General features: G+C 41.5%; 2 protein-coding genes across 19 annotated transcripts in view; both read right to left on the bottom strand.

The window, feature by feature from the left end:
- Erich1 (glutamate-rich 1) overlaps nt 1–17,960 on the bottom strand; it is a gene marked incomplete at its 5' end in the record, with an annotated part of 52,793,804 nt that overhangs the window by 15,230,344 nt on the left and 37,545,500 nt on the right.
- The window catches only part of Nrg1 (neuregulin 1), a 1,057,931-nt gene continuing 1,048,426 nt past the window's right edge, over nt 8,456–17,960 (bottom strand). For 11 of the 19 annotated variants that reach the window (NM_001271130.3, NM_001271128.3, NM_001271125.3 and 8 more), the window contains 1 exon segment: nt 16,097–17,730. In NM_001271130.3, the coding sequence (NP_001258059.1) occupies nt 17,076–17,730 (655 nt within the window). In that variant the 3' untranslated portion in view covers nt 16,097–17,075. 19 annotated transcript variants of the gene reach the window in all.

Genomic DNA, 17,960 nt, shown 5'->3' with positions numbered 1-17,960 from the left:
CTTGTCTTCTCCAGGACTATCAACAAAAGGGAGGCTCCCTAGCAAATGAATGCCAGTGAATCTGTTGTAGCTTGTGAACTTATTGTTGTTAAACACATTCTGATGTTTTCAGAAAGACACAAATGTGTCTGTTTCCGAAACAGTGTGCTTGTGGCATACAGTAGGATGTGTTGTGTGTGGTGATAGTTTTAAAAACAAAGGGAAAAAAGCAAAGTTTGATGTCACAGCAACATACATGTACCATAGTTCTCTTTGAATTTCAACTTTGGAGCCTTGTGTGTGTGTGTGTGTGTGTGTGTGTGTGTGTGTGTGTGTGTGTGTGTGTGTATGTAATTCAGGTATATTTTGGTATGTGTGGACATGACCATGTGATGTTCTGCATTATAAATTCCATTCTGCATTATAAAGTCTTATCCTGGTATTGACAGATAAGTGCAGCCATCACTCCTCACCAGACATTTCTCCTAATGGCAGATGGAGATCATCATGGAAACTCACATCAAGACACAAAGCAAAGATTAACAGATTGTGGGGAGGCCAGCCTCAAAGGGTTTATCTAGATCATAGCTCCTGCTTGTATGGATCAAGGAACATCGTGAAAGAGGGGGTAGGGATGGAAAGATCAGGAAAGCCAGAATTCCAGGAAGTCTGCTGGGACAGTCTCTTCTAGAAATGACTCTAGAAACAAGATAGGCGCAAAGGCAACATCAGTAGACTTGCTAACATGGGGGTCTTTGTAAAGACTAGGGCTCATCTGCATGACAGAAGAAGGAAATCCAGTTCAATATAACTCGTAGCCAGTGTTGGTTTAAACTTGTATGGTCTGACTCCAGACAGTTTATTTAGGCATATTTAAGTACAGTACCGTTTTGGAAAAAAGTGTTTCCTAGTAAATTTTCTCAGTTCCATGTGTGCAACAAAGCTTAAAGGCATAACTACATCTGAAATTCTTTTGCAAAGTATATGTGACCTCTACCATAAAAATGGAGTCTATAGCTTAAAGGCCTAGGGTGGGGTGGAACTCATGTGTTCTAGGTCATTGTAGAGGTCATCAAGCTACAAAGTACATATGACATCTCTCCCAAGGATGGGTTCTATTGAGTGAGAAACGATGTTCAGAATGAAGGTCTAAGGAGGAGGAGACTGGTATAAACACAATAGTCTGGGTATCTCCTGGCCTTACAGCTAGCACAGATCACCAGGCTATTAACTACATCAATTCCAGCTTTCTGGGTGGAAACAGGTATACATCTCTTCCTGGGAAGAAACAACCCTGCATGTTTAGCATTCCTGGTTTCTCCAGTGCTCATCTATGAGCACGAGGATGTGTATTCTCTAGAAGGGAGGTCTTCTGCTTTAAAGCAGGCAGGAATGTAGGAATGATCAGGGTATCTACTAACACTGCTCAGCAAACATGTTCCATGGATAATGCCCAGACCTCAGGCAACCTAGAGCATCAGTAAGCCAGCCAGTCCCTATGAAGACTAATTTGAGCTGAAAAATCTTCATTTCCAGAAAGACTGAGAGAGCAGATCACAGCATAGTACCTCAAATAATCTGCAACATTTACAGTGATTTCAGAAACAAGTAAAAATATTCCCCAAATGAATTCTCGAATGCCCAGGTTTCCCAAAGCATTTCAGACATCATCAAACAAGAGAAGCATACTATAGCACCATAAAAAACAAACAAAGCAAAACAAGAAACAGAGTGTTGGGAGGATGCTATCACTAGGTGGTAGATGACTCTGTGGTAAATAAATAAATGGATTAGAACGTGGGATAGGATGTGAGCATCATGCCTGGTTTTGTCAAAATGTCACTTCTATTAAAAGCAGTTTGAGAGAGGATGATAGGCTGCCTTCAGTCTGAAGTGTTCTTACATCTAAAACCAAGTGAAAGAATTTATTACCGTGGAGGGAAATGAATCTCATTTAAAGGGGTGATCTTCTCAGAGCATGACTTTCAAGCATGATTCATACTCAGCAAGCATTTCTTTAAGACAGGTATTGGGATTCTTCCAAAGTCAAGTTAATGGCACCATATCTTTATACTACATGTTATCTAGTCATCAGGACTATCATTCTCCACCTATACCCCTCCAATCCCTTCCTGAGTCACCAGCTTGTCTACATCATTGATTTGTGCTCTCTCTCTCTCTCTCTCTCTCTCTCTCTCTCTCTCTCTCTCTCTCTCTCTCTCTCTCTCCCCTCCCTCCTTCTGTCCCTCCTTCCCTCCCCCTTTCTTCATATTATGCTCCTCAAAAACAACTTTATAAATCCCATTTCTAAGCATGTTACCTTGTTTATTAATTTACTCCAGGGCTGACACAGTGAACAAATGACCTTACCCCAAACCTGATTTGCAGCTATCTACACACGGCTATCTTTTAAACCACTTGCAATGATACATTTGTTTGCACTATTCATGCCAAGTTGAAAAAACCCTGTTAAGGGCATTTTCCCTTAGAAAGGAACTTCTTGTTGTCTTTTGGGTAAGCAACAATTATTTCTTTTTCTATTTTTCTTTTCTTTTCTTTTCTTTTTTTTTTCAGAGCTGGGGACCGAACCCAGGGCCTTGAGCTAATGAGCTAAATCCCCAACCCAGCAACAATTATTTCAAACTTAGTTAAACTATACCCTCAGACAGTTCCTGTGTCCTCAGGGCTCTCATAGCTCTTGTGGAACTTTACAGTCCCATGAAAGTCATTAAGAAGCAGCAGTTGTCCTGAGCCAAATAATAATTTAGATGTTCAGTATATGTCCGATAGTAATGGTCATATCTTTTAAAGGTTTTAGAACTCTAAGAGTTAAATTGAATGAAGGCTCAAGTTGTTTCATGTGTTATCAAGGTTCACCTAACAGTCACATTGCAGAATTGGCAATAAACATATGAGACAGTGTAAGTCTTGTGTTCTTTTCTGTTGAACTCATACTGATGTTGTTTAGCATTATTATTAAAATCCTGAATGTGTCCCCTCTGAAGGATAAGATGTGTTCAGATGAGATACACTGTTCTCTTTGTACCAGGGGCTTCTAGCACAGTGCGGTGTGTATTACATACATTCAGTGTATGTATGTTGAATGGTGGCATGCTTATCATGTAATGAATAAGGATAAGTTTTAGAATGGATGAAGGACAATGAGAGAATTAATATCAGACATTGAAGGGACCATTAGCATGTACTTGTGGCAATGCATGGATTCACAGTGTAGCCAGGGCTCACTTGATAGCCTTGCAGGTGGCAGGTGGTCCTAGTAACCAACTGAACCACGTGTCACTGAACATTGTCTCCTGGGTAATCTTCAGTGGTGTCTTCACATTGTACTACTGTTGACAGATGGATGGCTGGTTACACTAGTTGTTCGAGAAGCCATTTATTACTTGTCTAAATCTCCCTTTGTTTCCATCTTATGATTGAAAGGTTTATCACATGCCCCCACTCAATACTCCACCTTCTGAAGACAGCAAGTGAAGTGGAACCAGAGAACAGCTCTGCTCCCACAAGGATACCATGCTACAAACCTGAGCAGAAATGCTAAACATCCTATGGCTTCAGAACGCTAGTTTGTTATGTTCAAAGAGCAAAATCTGGAGACTTCTCTATCTCCCTATGTTAGCTTGTTGTATATTAACTTCAGACAGTCTGAGCAGTGGTTCTCAAACAGTGGGTCATGACTTCTCTGGGGGTCAAAAACTCTTTCACAGGAGTTGCATATCAGGTATCCTGTATCTCAGGTGTTTACATTATGATTCATAACAGTAGCAAAACTATAGTTATAAAGTAACAATGAAATATTTTTATGGTTGGGGGGGTCATCACAACATAAGAAACTGTATTACAAGTTCAGTCATGTTGAGGATTGGTCTTTTGCTATGTATCATAATGCTAAATACTAGCCCCTGGGGGACCCAGGCTACCCCAGAGAGTCTGCACATATATAAAGTAATGTTATGTGACCTTGCTCCTTAATTTAAAACTATTGGTTGAATAAAGGTGTTGGCAACTTATAGGTAGACAAAAGAGCAAGATAGCCTAAGTTTGGGTTCCTGAGCTGGGGGTCAGAGAAGAGAACAAAAGGAGAAAAAAGAAGTAGAGAGAGGAAGATGCTACAGGGTAAGTGATCATAATTACTGGCCATGTGGGTTGACCAGTTGGAGTAAGAGCAGCCCATGTGGAACATGGAAAGTCATATCTCAGTGTTATTGATAGGGAGGCAGACATAACAGCATAGAGGGTAGATATGTGCCAAGTTCTAGTGCATTAGAAGCTTACCGTAAAGACAAAGTTGAGTATCTTTTATCTGGGAGCTGGATGAACAAAGGCAGGGTAGAAATTAGATTGAGATTAAATATTTGCTACAACACAGTCACACATTAGGAAGGTTGAGGACAAGGGAGCTAGAGTCATCTGAGGGAAGGGAGCTGCCATTGAGATAAACGTCTCAAGACCAGGTTGCGAGCAAGTCAGTAAGCAGCACCCTTCTATGGCTTCTGCATCAGCTCCTGCCTCCAGGTTCCCGCCCTGACTTCCTTCGATTATGGACTACAGTGTGGAAGTGTAAACCAATAAACCTGTGCCTCCAAAACTTGTTAGTCTTGGCGTTTCATCACAACAAGAGGAACCATAACAAAGACATCCATATTAAGAATAATAGATCTTAGTCTTTGTGCACATGTGAAACCTTTCAGAAGATTTACCTACCTGGGTATCAGTCAGAAAAGGAAAAACATCTTGACATCCTGGACCTCATCCTGGACCTCATCCTGGAGAAGATGCTATTGCTGAACCACCTGGAGTCTCGGGAGGTGGGGAGGAAACAGATATGCTGATGATGGGAGTCCAGCGGCTGTACTAACTGCTCCCATCAGTGTCCTCAACGTTCAGTGGCCACAGAGTGATTTCAAAGGCAGAGTGTAGTTTTGCTGCTTTCTTCTCTGTAAGCATATTTTGGAAAGCGCCTGTGGGTTCAGAATTCCCAGGGATGCTTCTCAGTCACCTCACCCAGTCCCCTTAAAAATAAGTAGGATTCACTGCGTTCTCCATAGGCCGATCAGTTGCATCTCATATTTACGCTAGTCTTGCAGTTACCTAGGGTAAACAGAAGCCCATTGTACAGCCCAGCTATCACTGTAGCACAGCTAATTAAATTAAGTCATAATGAGGGAGAATGCTGTGCCATAACCTCTGTCATGAGCAAAAACCCCTCATTATTTGCTCAATTGGGGTGCAAACCTATTTCCTCAAAATGGGGACTGCAGCCCTGCAGGCGAACCAAATCTAAAATGGATATCATGCTTGTTTATGTGGTTCGTGGTGATGCTGGATCTCGAGTGGAGCCGAAGTGCCTGGGAGAGAGGAGACTATGCATAATGAATGGCCTTGACATCTAAATTAGCTCTCATTAATTGGATGGAGCAAGTCATCGAATTTTGTTTGTTTTTGTAAAATTATTTTCTTCCGGGGGAGGAGGGGGGAGAAGCACCTGTTCCACTAGGCCAGTCTAGTTCTCAGGAAGTTGGGTCTCTGATGTTTTGGTAGCTGAGGAAAGAGGGTACAGGTGGTTGGGAGAGGTTTGGAAGCATCAATCTGGGGACAAAGGCTGAAATTCTGTTCCCTGAAATGTTACAACCTCTACCAATCTCCTTAAGACAGCTGAGGGTAGGGTGGGATCAACCAACACAAGCCAGGTTGCTAAGTCAGAAACATAACCTGTTCATTTTCTTCTGTCAGACACAGGAGATTTGTCTGCAAAGAAAGACATGACATACTATGCACTCTAGGTTATGTTTGAACTCTTCATCCCCTTGTCTGGATTCTCAATCTCCTCTTATATTAGAATTATTGCCATGCCTGAATAAGACATGCATTCATTGAGCACTACTAGATGGCAGGGTAGCATGCTGAAGCTTGATCCAATAATTTTGTCACTTATTTCCCCTACTGACTTGGAGTAGGTCAAAATTCTCCATGTGAGAGAAGGAGGAACCGAACCTAGATCCTGATGGTTTCAGGGCTCCTGTTGCTTCTACAGTCTCTGCCTTTGCTGCATATAGACAAACAGTGGTGTAAGTTCCACAGTGTGAACTCTCAGAGTACAAGGTTGACAAAGGAACCTGTACAAGAAAGAGTGGGAGTAGCCGACTTTTGATTTCTATGTCATTGAGAAAGCTGCCAGATTCTCAACCCAGGCCCACATGTGATTGGCTCGGTGATGGTGAAAAGCAAAATGTTCTGTGGTCTTAAGTTGTGACTTTAAAGAAGAGTGTTACAAACATCAGTGGGATTTGTTTGAGCTTCTGACCTCTGGGTGTTGTTTTATTGTGGTGAGGGGAGGGTAAGGCAGGCTTTCTCAGTGTAGCTCAGGCCTTCCCAGGTCTTGCAATCCTCCTGCTTCACTCACCTAAATTTAGCAATGTCAAGCATGCACCATCGCAGCAACAGACATTGGATTAGAAGAAAATAAACCCCTGCCCTGTCTTGAAACACGAACAGGTTGGCTTCAGAGGCTTAGACATTTACAAGATTCCAGGACGTTCATATCTCAGAATCTGCTTGGCTGCCCCGTGCATTTTTAGGTGGGAAAGCTGCCATCGGGAGCCATGTGGTGTCTTCCCTCCTGGATGCTGATCCTGGCATCCCTGGGTCGGCAGCACAGAGACTGATGCTGTATCTGAGAGCCACAGAGTGGGGAGCAGTTCAGGTGGTATTGGCTCCACCAATTGCATGAAATGATCTTTGCAAACGGTGCTGTCATTTCTACTACAACTGCCTGATGCGGAGTTTAAAGTTCTATGAAACCCCAGCCAGCCTTGTCACTTGGGTTTGTTTATTAGCTGGTCATGTTTAATAACGATGTGACTTTACCTCTTCAGCTTCTGAATTACTTAAGTTATGGGCATCCCTAGAATCCCCCCCCCCCCGCTCCCACCCCAGAGAACATACAGCAAAAGGTTTTACTTTTTAGTAGACAAGTTGCCATAACTTTCTCAGTGAATAAAGGAACACTTCTAGGCTAAATGAACTACAGACGTTTTGCACGATAACAGCAGTCTCTTCCATTTCCTCGTGACTAGTTACATCCCGTCTACCTGTGAAATAGAGTCAGCCAGACTAGATCTCTGGCCACAGACCTTGCAAATCTGCATGAGGTTATAATGACCATTTGCTTGTACAGCATGTTGGCTTCATGCTTAATCACTAGTGTATTTGAAAATCTCTTTGAGGGCAGGTCGCAGGTCAACACACCGTGGAGGCATCCAGAAAGTTGGAAAACTTTGGGTTGGTGTGAATTCAACAGTGAATGTAAAAATCCGACTTAACAGATCCACCTGGTGAGCCATGTCCACTTAAGAGGTGTTATTTTAGGGTCTTAGAAAATGAATGGGAGGGGAGAGGGGTGAATAGAGTTGAAGGGGTAGTTTTATGTTATGTTAGAGTTAAAGGGCCAGTAGAGACAAAGCCAGTCTGAGCGCAAACGTTACATGCGATGTTTATGAATTCACTACAGAATCTAGCATACATCAGGGACTTCCATTCTTCACACTTTGGCTCGTCTTTTTTTGGTTTGGGGTGTTTCTTTGGTTTGCTTCTTTTTACTACAATTTAGGAACTTAATCTGATTTTCCCACTTAAAATAACCCATAGACCACTCTTCTTTTGTTTTGGCTTTGAAAATGCTTGGAATTGTATGGATTCTTCACTTGGTCTTAAATCTGTGTATGTAGCTCCTGTTTCTGACCTCTGACGTTCAGTATGTCCCATGCCCAAGGCCCTGTGCTGGGCAGTCAATTAACACACTTGGGTCAATTGTCTGTGTGCTCAACGGATGTACAGTCTTCTGCCGGGTGAATTCCAGATGATTTACCAGTGTGAGGTAGCTAGAAGACACTGTTGAAGACTGCACAACTGTAAGGCAGTGGGAGAGAAATGAAAAACTATGCAGGAAGGGAAGAATTTCTGATCCACAAGATGCTTTCCAAAGGAGACTTGTTTTACCCATAGGAAAGATAAAAATGTTTGTCAGGAGGCTACTGGAGAAGACAGCTAGAGCAACATAAACAGTACACAGAGGCATGAGTCCATCTGCTTCCTAAGATGTAGGGAGGACTAAACGTAGGCACATTGACCTAGCACCAAGCACTGAAGAATACTTAATAAAATACAGAAGAACTTCCTCGTCAATTCTAATTCTCTCTAGTTCTCTAATTCCTCTCTAGTTCTAATAAACTGAAGAAATAAGTCTTCCCAAGCTTCCTGAATACATTTTTCCTCTCTGTAATGCTTGCTGGTCTGCCTCTTCGTCAGAGCATTGACATTGTGTTCTGAGACTTTTATAGATAGTGGCATCTTGCTAGAACTTGATAATGCTTTGTTTTTACTATACTTTTTTTGTACAGTTTATCTTAATTATGGCAACTGATTGCGGTTTTCTATTCATGGCATCCATACAAGGTTTTATTTGAAATGACTTTATTTTAGTTAAAATGCAGTCAATCAAAAACAATATGCAAATAATAATACAAGAGGTACATGACAATAATATATGAAGTTGGTATGCCAATGACTGGGATTCAATAACATCGATACGGTGTACTCGGGAAACAGAAAATCACAAGACTTGGGGTGAGCAATGATGCTGACAGACAAGCTGGAGCCACCTCATAGAAGCAGACTGTGAAGGGCCTCTTAGGTCAGGCTGAGGAGTTTCGTCCATGGGGAGCCATGGTTTATCCAGCAGTCTAGCCTGCTAAGATATGAGAGTTAGGGTTCACCATCAGAACAGGAAGGATGGCTCAGGGGAGCAGATGTAGCAGGTCAGTCAGGGTGCTGGTGGCCCTGTGGCAGAGGGTGAGAACAAGAAGCGAAGGAAGAAGCAAGGTGATGGAGAAGATGGAAAGACTTGACAGTCATCTGTCACCCAGTTGATGTGGAGGGAAACCTGTAGAATCATGTTCTAGTGTGGTTTAGTCTATGGGTGGCAGGTGCCTCTCCTGACAAGATGTGGAGATATTCCCCAACAGTAGTTGCTTCTTTGATGATAACTGATGTGGTTTGAACCTGAGCAATACCCAGCATATTCTTGTCAACACCTTCGCAGGAAGAGAGTGATGCCTTACTCCTAATTCCTGGCTAGACATGGGCTCCTCACAAACTGCTCTCCAAACGAGCCGTAGAGCTACGGTCTTTTCACATGTGAGAAAAGTCTGTGGCCAAGTAACAGAAAAAAATGTCATACCACCAGGCCTAAAACTTTCCCAAGGGCCTACCAAGACAGGCATCTTAGCTCAAGAATGTTGCCTTGGATCCTCTTTAAATTCAGTTTATCAAGGTGTCAAGGTTGTATAGTTTTATGATTTTAGAGATTTTAATGGACACATACTATTTGCATATGTTTATGAGGAACAGTGTGAAAATTTGATGTATGTGAACAATCTGCAATGATCCCTCAAGATAAGTAGCACATTTGTATTTTGCAATCTGTTCAGGGAGATGCTGAAAAGGGGGCGGGGGGGACACTTGTGGCTGTGTAGGGTGCCTGTGTCAGTGCAGCAGCAATAGTTCACCAAAAGGGTGTGGTTAATGGATATCCAAGCTGTCACATTCAGCGCTCCCCTCCTCATCCTCCATGATGGAGAGAGCTGAGGAGTTAGTGAGGATTTGGAGACCTTACTAGCTACAAATGGTTATCCCAATGAAGCCTCTTCCTAGAAAAGGGTAAAAAACTCACTTTAGGCTCTGCTCTAAGGGACCACAAGAGTCTGAGTAACCACAGCAGTGGAAATTTCCAGGGACCTGGCCGAGATCTAGAAAGCTTAGAAAACCCTCACTTTAGAGGGAAAGACAGTGATAACCGATGCTCACTTCCTGATGCTAATGATCAGAGGCACAAAGTTTCTACCTAAAAGACTCTTTTTAAAAAAAGGAAAAGAAAATATTCCTTTGCATTGTTTTTTTTTTGTGATAGACTAGTGTTAACGATTGTTCTCAATTTAAAAAATGCTTCATTAAAAGGGAGGATTATACATGAACAATTAGATTACACTCCATTGCTATTAGTGATGCTTATTTGCAAGTATGATGATAGATATCATGAGCCTAAATCAAGTACCTGTTTTGCAGGACCAAGTTTTAAAAGACTGAATTCAAACAACTTTAGTCTAAGAATTATTAACTCATCATATGGATGAGATCTTGTTCTATGAAGGGAGCGAAGAGTAAGTCGAAACTTCAAAGAATTGGCTAGATGTGGGGTGGGTATGGGAATCGACAAAGATATGTGAGCTTGGTGTTAGTCTGATATAGTTTTGTCACCCAGGAGGCCTTGGCTGGGATTATACTTTTTCAAAAAATTGTATGTGAACTTTATGTGAAAAAACTTAAGGCCAATGCATGTGTATAGATCAGAGAGTTTGCCAGGCTAAGAGAAGTTTTTGATCATTCTATTAGTAGTTTGAAGGTGGCATCGTGAAGGCCACATCATGAGCCATGGTGTATTCATTTTCTATGACCTTATGCTCAGAGATTATCATAAGCCATTAAAAATTAATGACTTGACATGGAATGGCATGGGTACACAAGAAGTAAACTACTAATAATTTACACAAAGATCTTAGTTTCTACAACTGCTACATTGAATGTTATTTGGTGATGTTGCTTCTCAACATATTACTTGTTGCTATTTTTTTTTAAAAAAAGCATGTTTCTTCCTTATGTGGGATTGGTGAAATGGTCTGTCTGCTCAGCTCATGCAGTTCTGTATACTTGATTGGAAACTGAGAAATGTTGATCTCTGGACTTAAGGATCTGGAGGAGGAGTGGAGGAAGCCATCTGAATACTCACGGTATACCAGACACTTCCTAATTCCCTTGCATGTGTTCCAGTTTAAATCTCACCGAACCACAACCTTGAGTTGAGGAAGACATCAGGACTGCCGTACTTCACAAAAACTCAGTGGTAGGACCATTATTTTTACCACAAAGGCCCTCTTCTTTTTTACTAGAATTGGTCACCTACATACCAAAATTGTGAATTCACTCTCGTGGCTGGACTTGCATTTTCTTCGAAAGCTGAGGTTAGGGAAGATGGACAGTTGCTACAATAAGCAATGTAGGTTCCAGAATATTGGTAAACCAAAGGCAGGAAGGCTTATTCCTCCCAGGTAGAAGCTGATTTAGACAGAACTCATACTATGTTAAGAGCTGGGCATGGAAATGCTGATCATACCGAGGCTACTGGCAAGGAGGGACTGAGAGAAATTAGCTATCCACAACACGCCTACAACTCAGTAGATACATTGCTCTAAGAATGAAGTTTAACTTCCGTGTGCCTAAATCTCTACCATTTTTCCTAGAATAAAGCAAATTTAAAAAAAAACCATATAGGGTGTTTTAAGTCATAAACGGTAAAAATATTGACACTTAGTACTTTGATTCTTCATATGTGACTGCACAATAAGGCAGTAAAAATGTTAATTCCATAGCCTTGTTGGAACATAGTTAGCAGGAAGAGATATATTTTCTTCCACAAACTTCTGTTCCCATAAGTTCATTTGAAAGAAATTTAGAGAAAGATCCTTGGGTCGAATCATCGCTCCATTCTATCTCTCATTTTTATTATTAAAAAAGAGGTTGGTCATTATATTTTACAGTAATAAAATCCTTTTCCTACAGCAGGTATGCCTTTAAGGTCAACCACAGTTAAATAGCAGTAACTAACCAGAGAGATGAAAAATGCAGGACGAGGGTATCGGTAAGGCCTACAGATATGTACAGAGCATGTACTGCCTGATCCAACAACTACCTCTTAGGGTACAATATCCGGCTTCCTAAAACAGAAAGGTTTTCCCTTCATAGGTATAAAGTCCCTACCACAAGCTATTTTTAGTGCATCATCTTTCAGAAGAATATCCAGAATGAAAAAATGCAACATGATGCTAACTAAGATCAATCGATGCGCCATGTTTTTTTCCAGTATCTTAAGTGTTTAGATTGCAGGCCAGCCTGACTCCTCCCCAAATCCTTGACGTCAAGGCCTTTGACGATTTATCATTGGAGCGGAGAAGAGAAACGGCTGCAGACTGGCTGGGGAAAATGGACGCCTTCCTTCTCAGTTGGCAGAACTAGCTTAGATTTATCACTCAGGAGTCAAGCACAACTCGGGAATCATAGGAACTATCTAGACTCTTGGTTTGACTAGAAGCCAGTTTTCATTTCTCTGCATTACCTTCCTTTATGTAACTCTTCTGCTTGAAATGGCATGACCACTTAGGTGCACAAGTCTCTTTCAAGTTATGGAGTAACTTGTGGCTTAGTTTGGGCATGGGGTTGCATTACTATGTAGATTTCTACGGAATAAACAAGGAAAGGATCCACATCCTAGCTTAAGTATTCTCTCATCTTCTGATCTGATGCTTGGCCTGTCAGCTGAATGAGTAGTGGGCAAGTGCATTCACGATGTGGCTTCAGAACATCAAGTCTCCTGGACATCTAGATGTCGTGGAAATGATGTTTGTGCCCCATAACAAATTACCAGGCATCATGTCTACATCAAAGGTGAACTTGGATGGGAAATCTGAGGTTATGCACAAACTCTGAAGCAGGCTGACTTCTTACACATCTTTTAAATGCTCGCCATCTGAGATAATGAGAATGGTTGAAATATATAAAAATTACACACAAAGTGTCTACTTGTTAAAATATGGCTTCATAAGGTTAATTTTAATATAAAAAGCACTGCCTTCATACTGTGAAGTGTCTTATGATGTGAGAAATATTCCATGCATAGGCCCCCTCCCTGAGCAGTACATTGGGCATCAGTTTGACTTTTTTTTTTTAATAGAATGAGGAGAGCAAAGTTACTGCTCCTTAGCTGTCTTATAAAATGCTGTGCATGACGGGAAGTAAATTTAAAGACATTGTAGGGAAGTTTAGCATAGATGTCTTTGAGGCTACTGTGGACATTGAACCATTTGAACCTTGATTGCTTGTTCTTTATTCCCCCTCTTAAGATTGCATAGGATTGGCACAGTCATTGCCATTAATCTGAGTAAGTTTCTTGATGTCACTGAAGAATAGATCAACGATCAGGATCCAGAGAGTTAGTCAGTGTTTCCCTCTGATGTCTCTGTGAATGGCCATTTGGTGGCTGTGGAATGGAGCATCCTATTGCTTGATTTTGTGTTTCCTACAGCAAGAAGTGACGTGGTCAACAGAGTCAGGAGGGAGGTGATTTACGGATGGGTAATGTGGCAAAAGCAACAGAGACAAGATGATCACAGGGTCCATGAAGCACAGTCCTAGAGAGCATAGCTGTCATGGCTGGCAAGGCAAAAAGTGCTACTCTTAACAGACTGAATTTTAGTCTGCTGAGCAACACACCCATGTCTCCACAGAGTAGCATTTTTATTGCAGTATGACTTTCTTGGGAAATGAACAATACTTTAAATAAATCACAATTACTTATTGCTTAGTAGTTGAGATAATAAATTCTTTAGTTTATCAGTACCTCATGGCCTTCAAATGTGCATTCTTCAAATAGTTTCAATTACATATATATTCTTTCTCCTGAACAATAAATTATTCTTTTAAAAAATGGGAAGAAAAAGGAAAAGGTACATAATTTTAAAGCAAAGAAAAACATATATTTTAAACATTTATCTTAAACTCATATGAAAACAATTCTCTATGTTAGATGCTTAAATATAAATAATAAAGGACATTATGTTATTTACAATGTGGTACAGTAAGTTTAGAGAGTAAAAACTAACATTAACTCATAAAGACAGCAAGTGACTTAAGAAAACATCTAAGTACTATACAATGTGTATTTACAAAAGAATATAGAATAGAAATTGTGATGTGTGGCCATTTCCTTTTGTCTGAGTTTCTTCATAGTGTTTCATGGATCTTAGTGGATAGAAATCTCTGTCGCTGCTGGAATGCAGGCAGGACTAAAAGGGAAGGCCAGATCTTCCTTACTCACGAATAGGGCCATAGACCTACAACCTCAGGCCAAAAGAGGACTAGATACAGAGAACATTACCCTGAATAGACTCCGCCCAGATTGACAGTCACACAGACACAAGAAAGAGATGGCATATTGCTGCTTGAGGTACATTCTCTCTTACATGGAGGACCATTTTGTAGAAAGCAGAAGGCTGTCTGTCCACCAGGCACTCTTGAGGGTAGGGGAATAAACAGAGGGGAAAGCAGGACAGAAAGCAAATCTTGAGTAAGTACAAAAGGAGTTTCATGTCTACTATACCCCACTGTATAATGCTCAGTAGTTTTGATTTAAAACCCAGGAAACGTAGTTGGTTTTTTTTTTAAATTCTGAGTAATTCAGACTCCGTTAAAATGCAAGGCATCTTCGCACATGCCTCGGCCATAGGCATGCATTCCTTTGCCCTGCTACAGCTCTGCCTGGATTCATAAATGGGATGCTTGAGAGAGACCTGGCAGTGAAACATTAGAGAGGCATTCCTAGACATAGAAATGCAGACCAGACCAGACCAGTAGCCCCGATCAGATCAGCCATGTGGCTGTTCTCCTCAAGGAAAGCTTTGTTCTCTTGGGGAAAAGGCTTTCTCAACTCAAGTGGAGATTACCAGACAAAGCACAGAAGAAAAAAAAAATCACATATATTTGCAATTTGAAAATTGTAGAGCTTCTCATGATAGTAAAATGTTGCATTTTTAAAAAAAAATTTTTTTTAAATCAGAGGAGTCTGTTTTTTAGAAGGGACTTTCTTAATACCCTGGTATTAATAGATTTGAAACTGAATTTTTAGAGTTTTAAAATAACAATAAAGAAACTCCTTGATTGAATGGTAGGGTGAGTCAGGGCCTTAGAAGGCAACGTTAAACAAATGAGAGAATATCCCTCACGCTTGCTGACTTTTCTTCCCTGTGGTAAGTTGACCACTTTCTGCAACACTGGGAGGTCAGCATTAGGCTTCCACCAGTGGACGTTCATTCCTCTGTGTGTTCTAAAAATGAAAAATCGCTTCGAGCTCAGAGAACTGCCCTGTGACCAATGGCAAGAAACAAGAGACTTCAAATACTATGAGTAACTTGAAGGGCCTACCGTCAAGCTTCTCTTAGAAACATGGAGGAGTGTAACACATGGACTTGTGGCCAGTCTGTAGTGTTTTTCTAAGACCTCCTTGTGTGTTATCACTTCCCTTGACTAATAACCAAGCTCAGTAAAGAAAATAGATTTGGGTCAACTGGGAACAAGAATCAAAAATTGCCACTGACTTTGCCAAGCCTCTGTTCAAGTATTTCCCATTTTGCAATATAACTCCTAAGAGCCTGCTTAGAAACACAGGAAACTCCGGTCTTGATTGACAGTAACAGGCAGAGGATACACAGGTTCTGAGGGGTTATCCCCTGCCCCCCCCCCCCACTTTTCTTTTTTCTCTCTGGATTAGCAGCTGTTCATACGTTAATATCTATAAGTGTCCGTTAGCTTTCTAGTCACAAGAGAACACACAAAGTTTGAACCAATCTTAGTCCTGCTTTTGAGACAGTATGGGGAAAATTACTTAAGAGAAGAGAAAAGGAAGAAGGTACAGGCTATTTATGGAGAGAGATCGGTATACGAGTGGGGGAAACTTCCGCAAGAAAAGCTGCAATCTTCCCAATGCTATTGACATTCCCTAGTGAGGCACCACTATGGAAAGTTCTTGCTAATCACAAATCACATGCACATTGGCCATTCCTGGCCAAAAAAAAAAAAAATTCATGCATAGTTATGACCTAACCAAGGTAGTGTTGAACACAAGAGAAACATAATGGGGAGAGAGGAGTGGCCAACCAAACCAAGTTAAGATGTCAACTGGGTAGTGTAGCTGCTTTCCCCTCATGACTTCTACACACTCACTCCTAAATACTCTACCAGTGGACCATTTTCCTACAATGGCCAAGTCACCGCTATGCACCACGGGCACATTGTACAATACAATGGTTGGGCAGATGGCTGAGTGTCCTCTTGGATCTGAGGCTTCAGGACACGATGTGCCTCTCCTGGAGCCAAGAAGAGGGTACAACCAGTCAGTTAAAAACTATGTCGGAAAGGATTGCACGTTTAGCAGCTGTGGTTGGTTGGTCGTCATATGAGTGGCTGGATCATTTCCCCCAAGACAGAAAGTGAAACTGAGTTGAATCTATCTACGTCGATAGATTTATCCTGATAGCAGGCCAGAACCCATTTTTTTTCTAGGCTGTACTTGAAGCTGTTACTCTTTGTCAAGAACAATAACTAAAAAGTCAAAATTAGAGTCAATGGTAGCTCCTTTTACCAAGAGCAAGCTGTCTTCTGATTAATAATATAGTTTGTTTTTTTTTTAAAATCACAGTATTACTTTCTTCCTATTATTGGACATTACTTGGTGCAGTTTCCTGCTATACATAATAGTAGCATGCTGCTGGGTCTACTATTATCTCAGAGTCCAGTGAAGCAAACCTTTGGCTGACAGAGTAGAGAGAACTCATTTCATATTGGGAAAGCAAAGAAAACTTCATACAAAGTAGAAAGGTATTTGGATGGATGTGCCAGTCCAAGACAGTACTGGTTGGGAGCTACGGGAAGCAGAGAGAGAGAGAGAGAGAGAGAGAGAGAGAGAGAGAGAGAGAGAGAGAGAGAGAGAGAGAGAGAGAGAGAGACAGAGAGAGAGAGAGAGAGAGCGCGAGCTAGCTGCTAGCCTTGCAAACCATACATCCAGTCAACATCATAATGCAATGCACAAAAAGCCAGCAGAAACTGAATATATGGGAGGTTTTGCTGAAATACTGTGAAAAAGAAATCACCATAACTTTATAAAACTTGCTCTCGACATAACAGAACATAAAGGCACCATTGATATCTTTCTCGTTTTTGAAATACTGTAAAAAATTGCTACATATGGCACATAACACATTTTTACATACATATATTTAATTTATAAAAGTTTTTTTTCTTCCTGTTTTCTATTTGCAGAACTGCTAAAATAAAATAAATTGTTTAATTTAAGGTGAAATACTTTATTATATAAAATAAAGTTTTACAGGTGAATCTATGTGTTTATTTAGGTTTTATACAGCAATAGGGTCTTGGTTAGCGATTACACTAGACAGCCTGGCCTGTAATTCCTCCTGTGTGGAGAAGCGGCCTGCTGGGTTAGTCCTGCTCTCAGCCAGACGGAAGGCAGGGGCCACCTCAAGGCTGGCTGCCAGGGGGTTCTGTATGCCCAGGAATGGTGTGTCTTCACCTACTCTTTCGTCTTCTGTCTCACTTTCTGAGTTACTGCTCACAGAACTTGTGTTGCTGTCCATTTCCAACCTATTGGCAATGTGGCCATTGGGCTTGGTTCTTTTGGCCCGCCGGCTATTGGTGACTTTCTTAACGGGCTCTTGAACTGACTCATACTCCTGGGTCGTCTCGTACTCCTCATCCTCCACTATCCTCAGTGGGCTAGGGGGGAGGCTGGTACTCTGATGTGCAGGGTTGTGATGAAAGGAGTTGAGTTGCTGGGGGTGATGATCATATTTCTTCTCCCGTAGCCTTGGTGGCGTCACAAGCAGCAGAGGCCTCTCTTCTTCCACAAAGGGGCTGACTGCCACAGAGGGCATTGACACCGTCATGCTGGACACGGGTGGAGACATTTCCGAAGGGGGCGATTTAGGGGAGCTTGGCGTGTGGAAATCTACAGGTGACATACGAGCCGGGGTGGTCATGGCTGATACATACCTGTGTGAGCACAGAATAGCCCGCATGAGTGTGGGGGATTAAGAGGGCATGAAACAGGGAGGGGGTAGGGGCGGAGTTCACCATGGGACATAGTCAGAGAACAGTCATCATGGAGTACTTAAGTGTTACACTAGCAAATTCAGCACCCTTGGGTCCTATCATTAAAAAGCCAAGAGTTTCCTTCTACAAATCATGCAAAGATTGACTAAACCATCTAGCTCATTAAAGCT

The sequence above is a fragment of the Rattus norvegicus genome, chromosome 16, assembly GCF_021556685.1.
Source record: "Rattus norvegicus strain SHRSP/BbbUtx chromosome 16, alternate assembly SHRSP_T2T, whole genome shotgun sequence".
Taxonomy (NCBI): Eukaryota; Metazoa; Chordata; class Mammalia; order Rodentia; family Muridae; genus Rattus; species Rattus norvegicus.
This window is presented reverse-complemented; position numbering and strand designations above follow the sequence as displayed.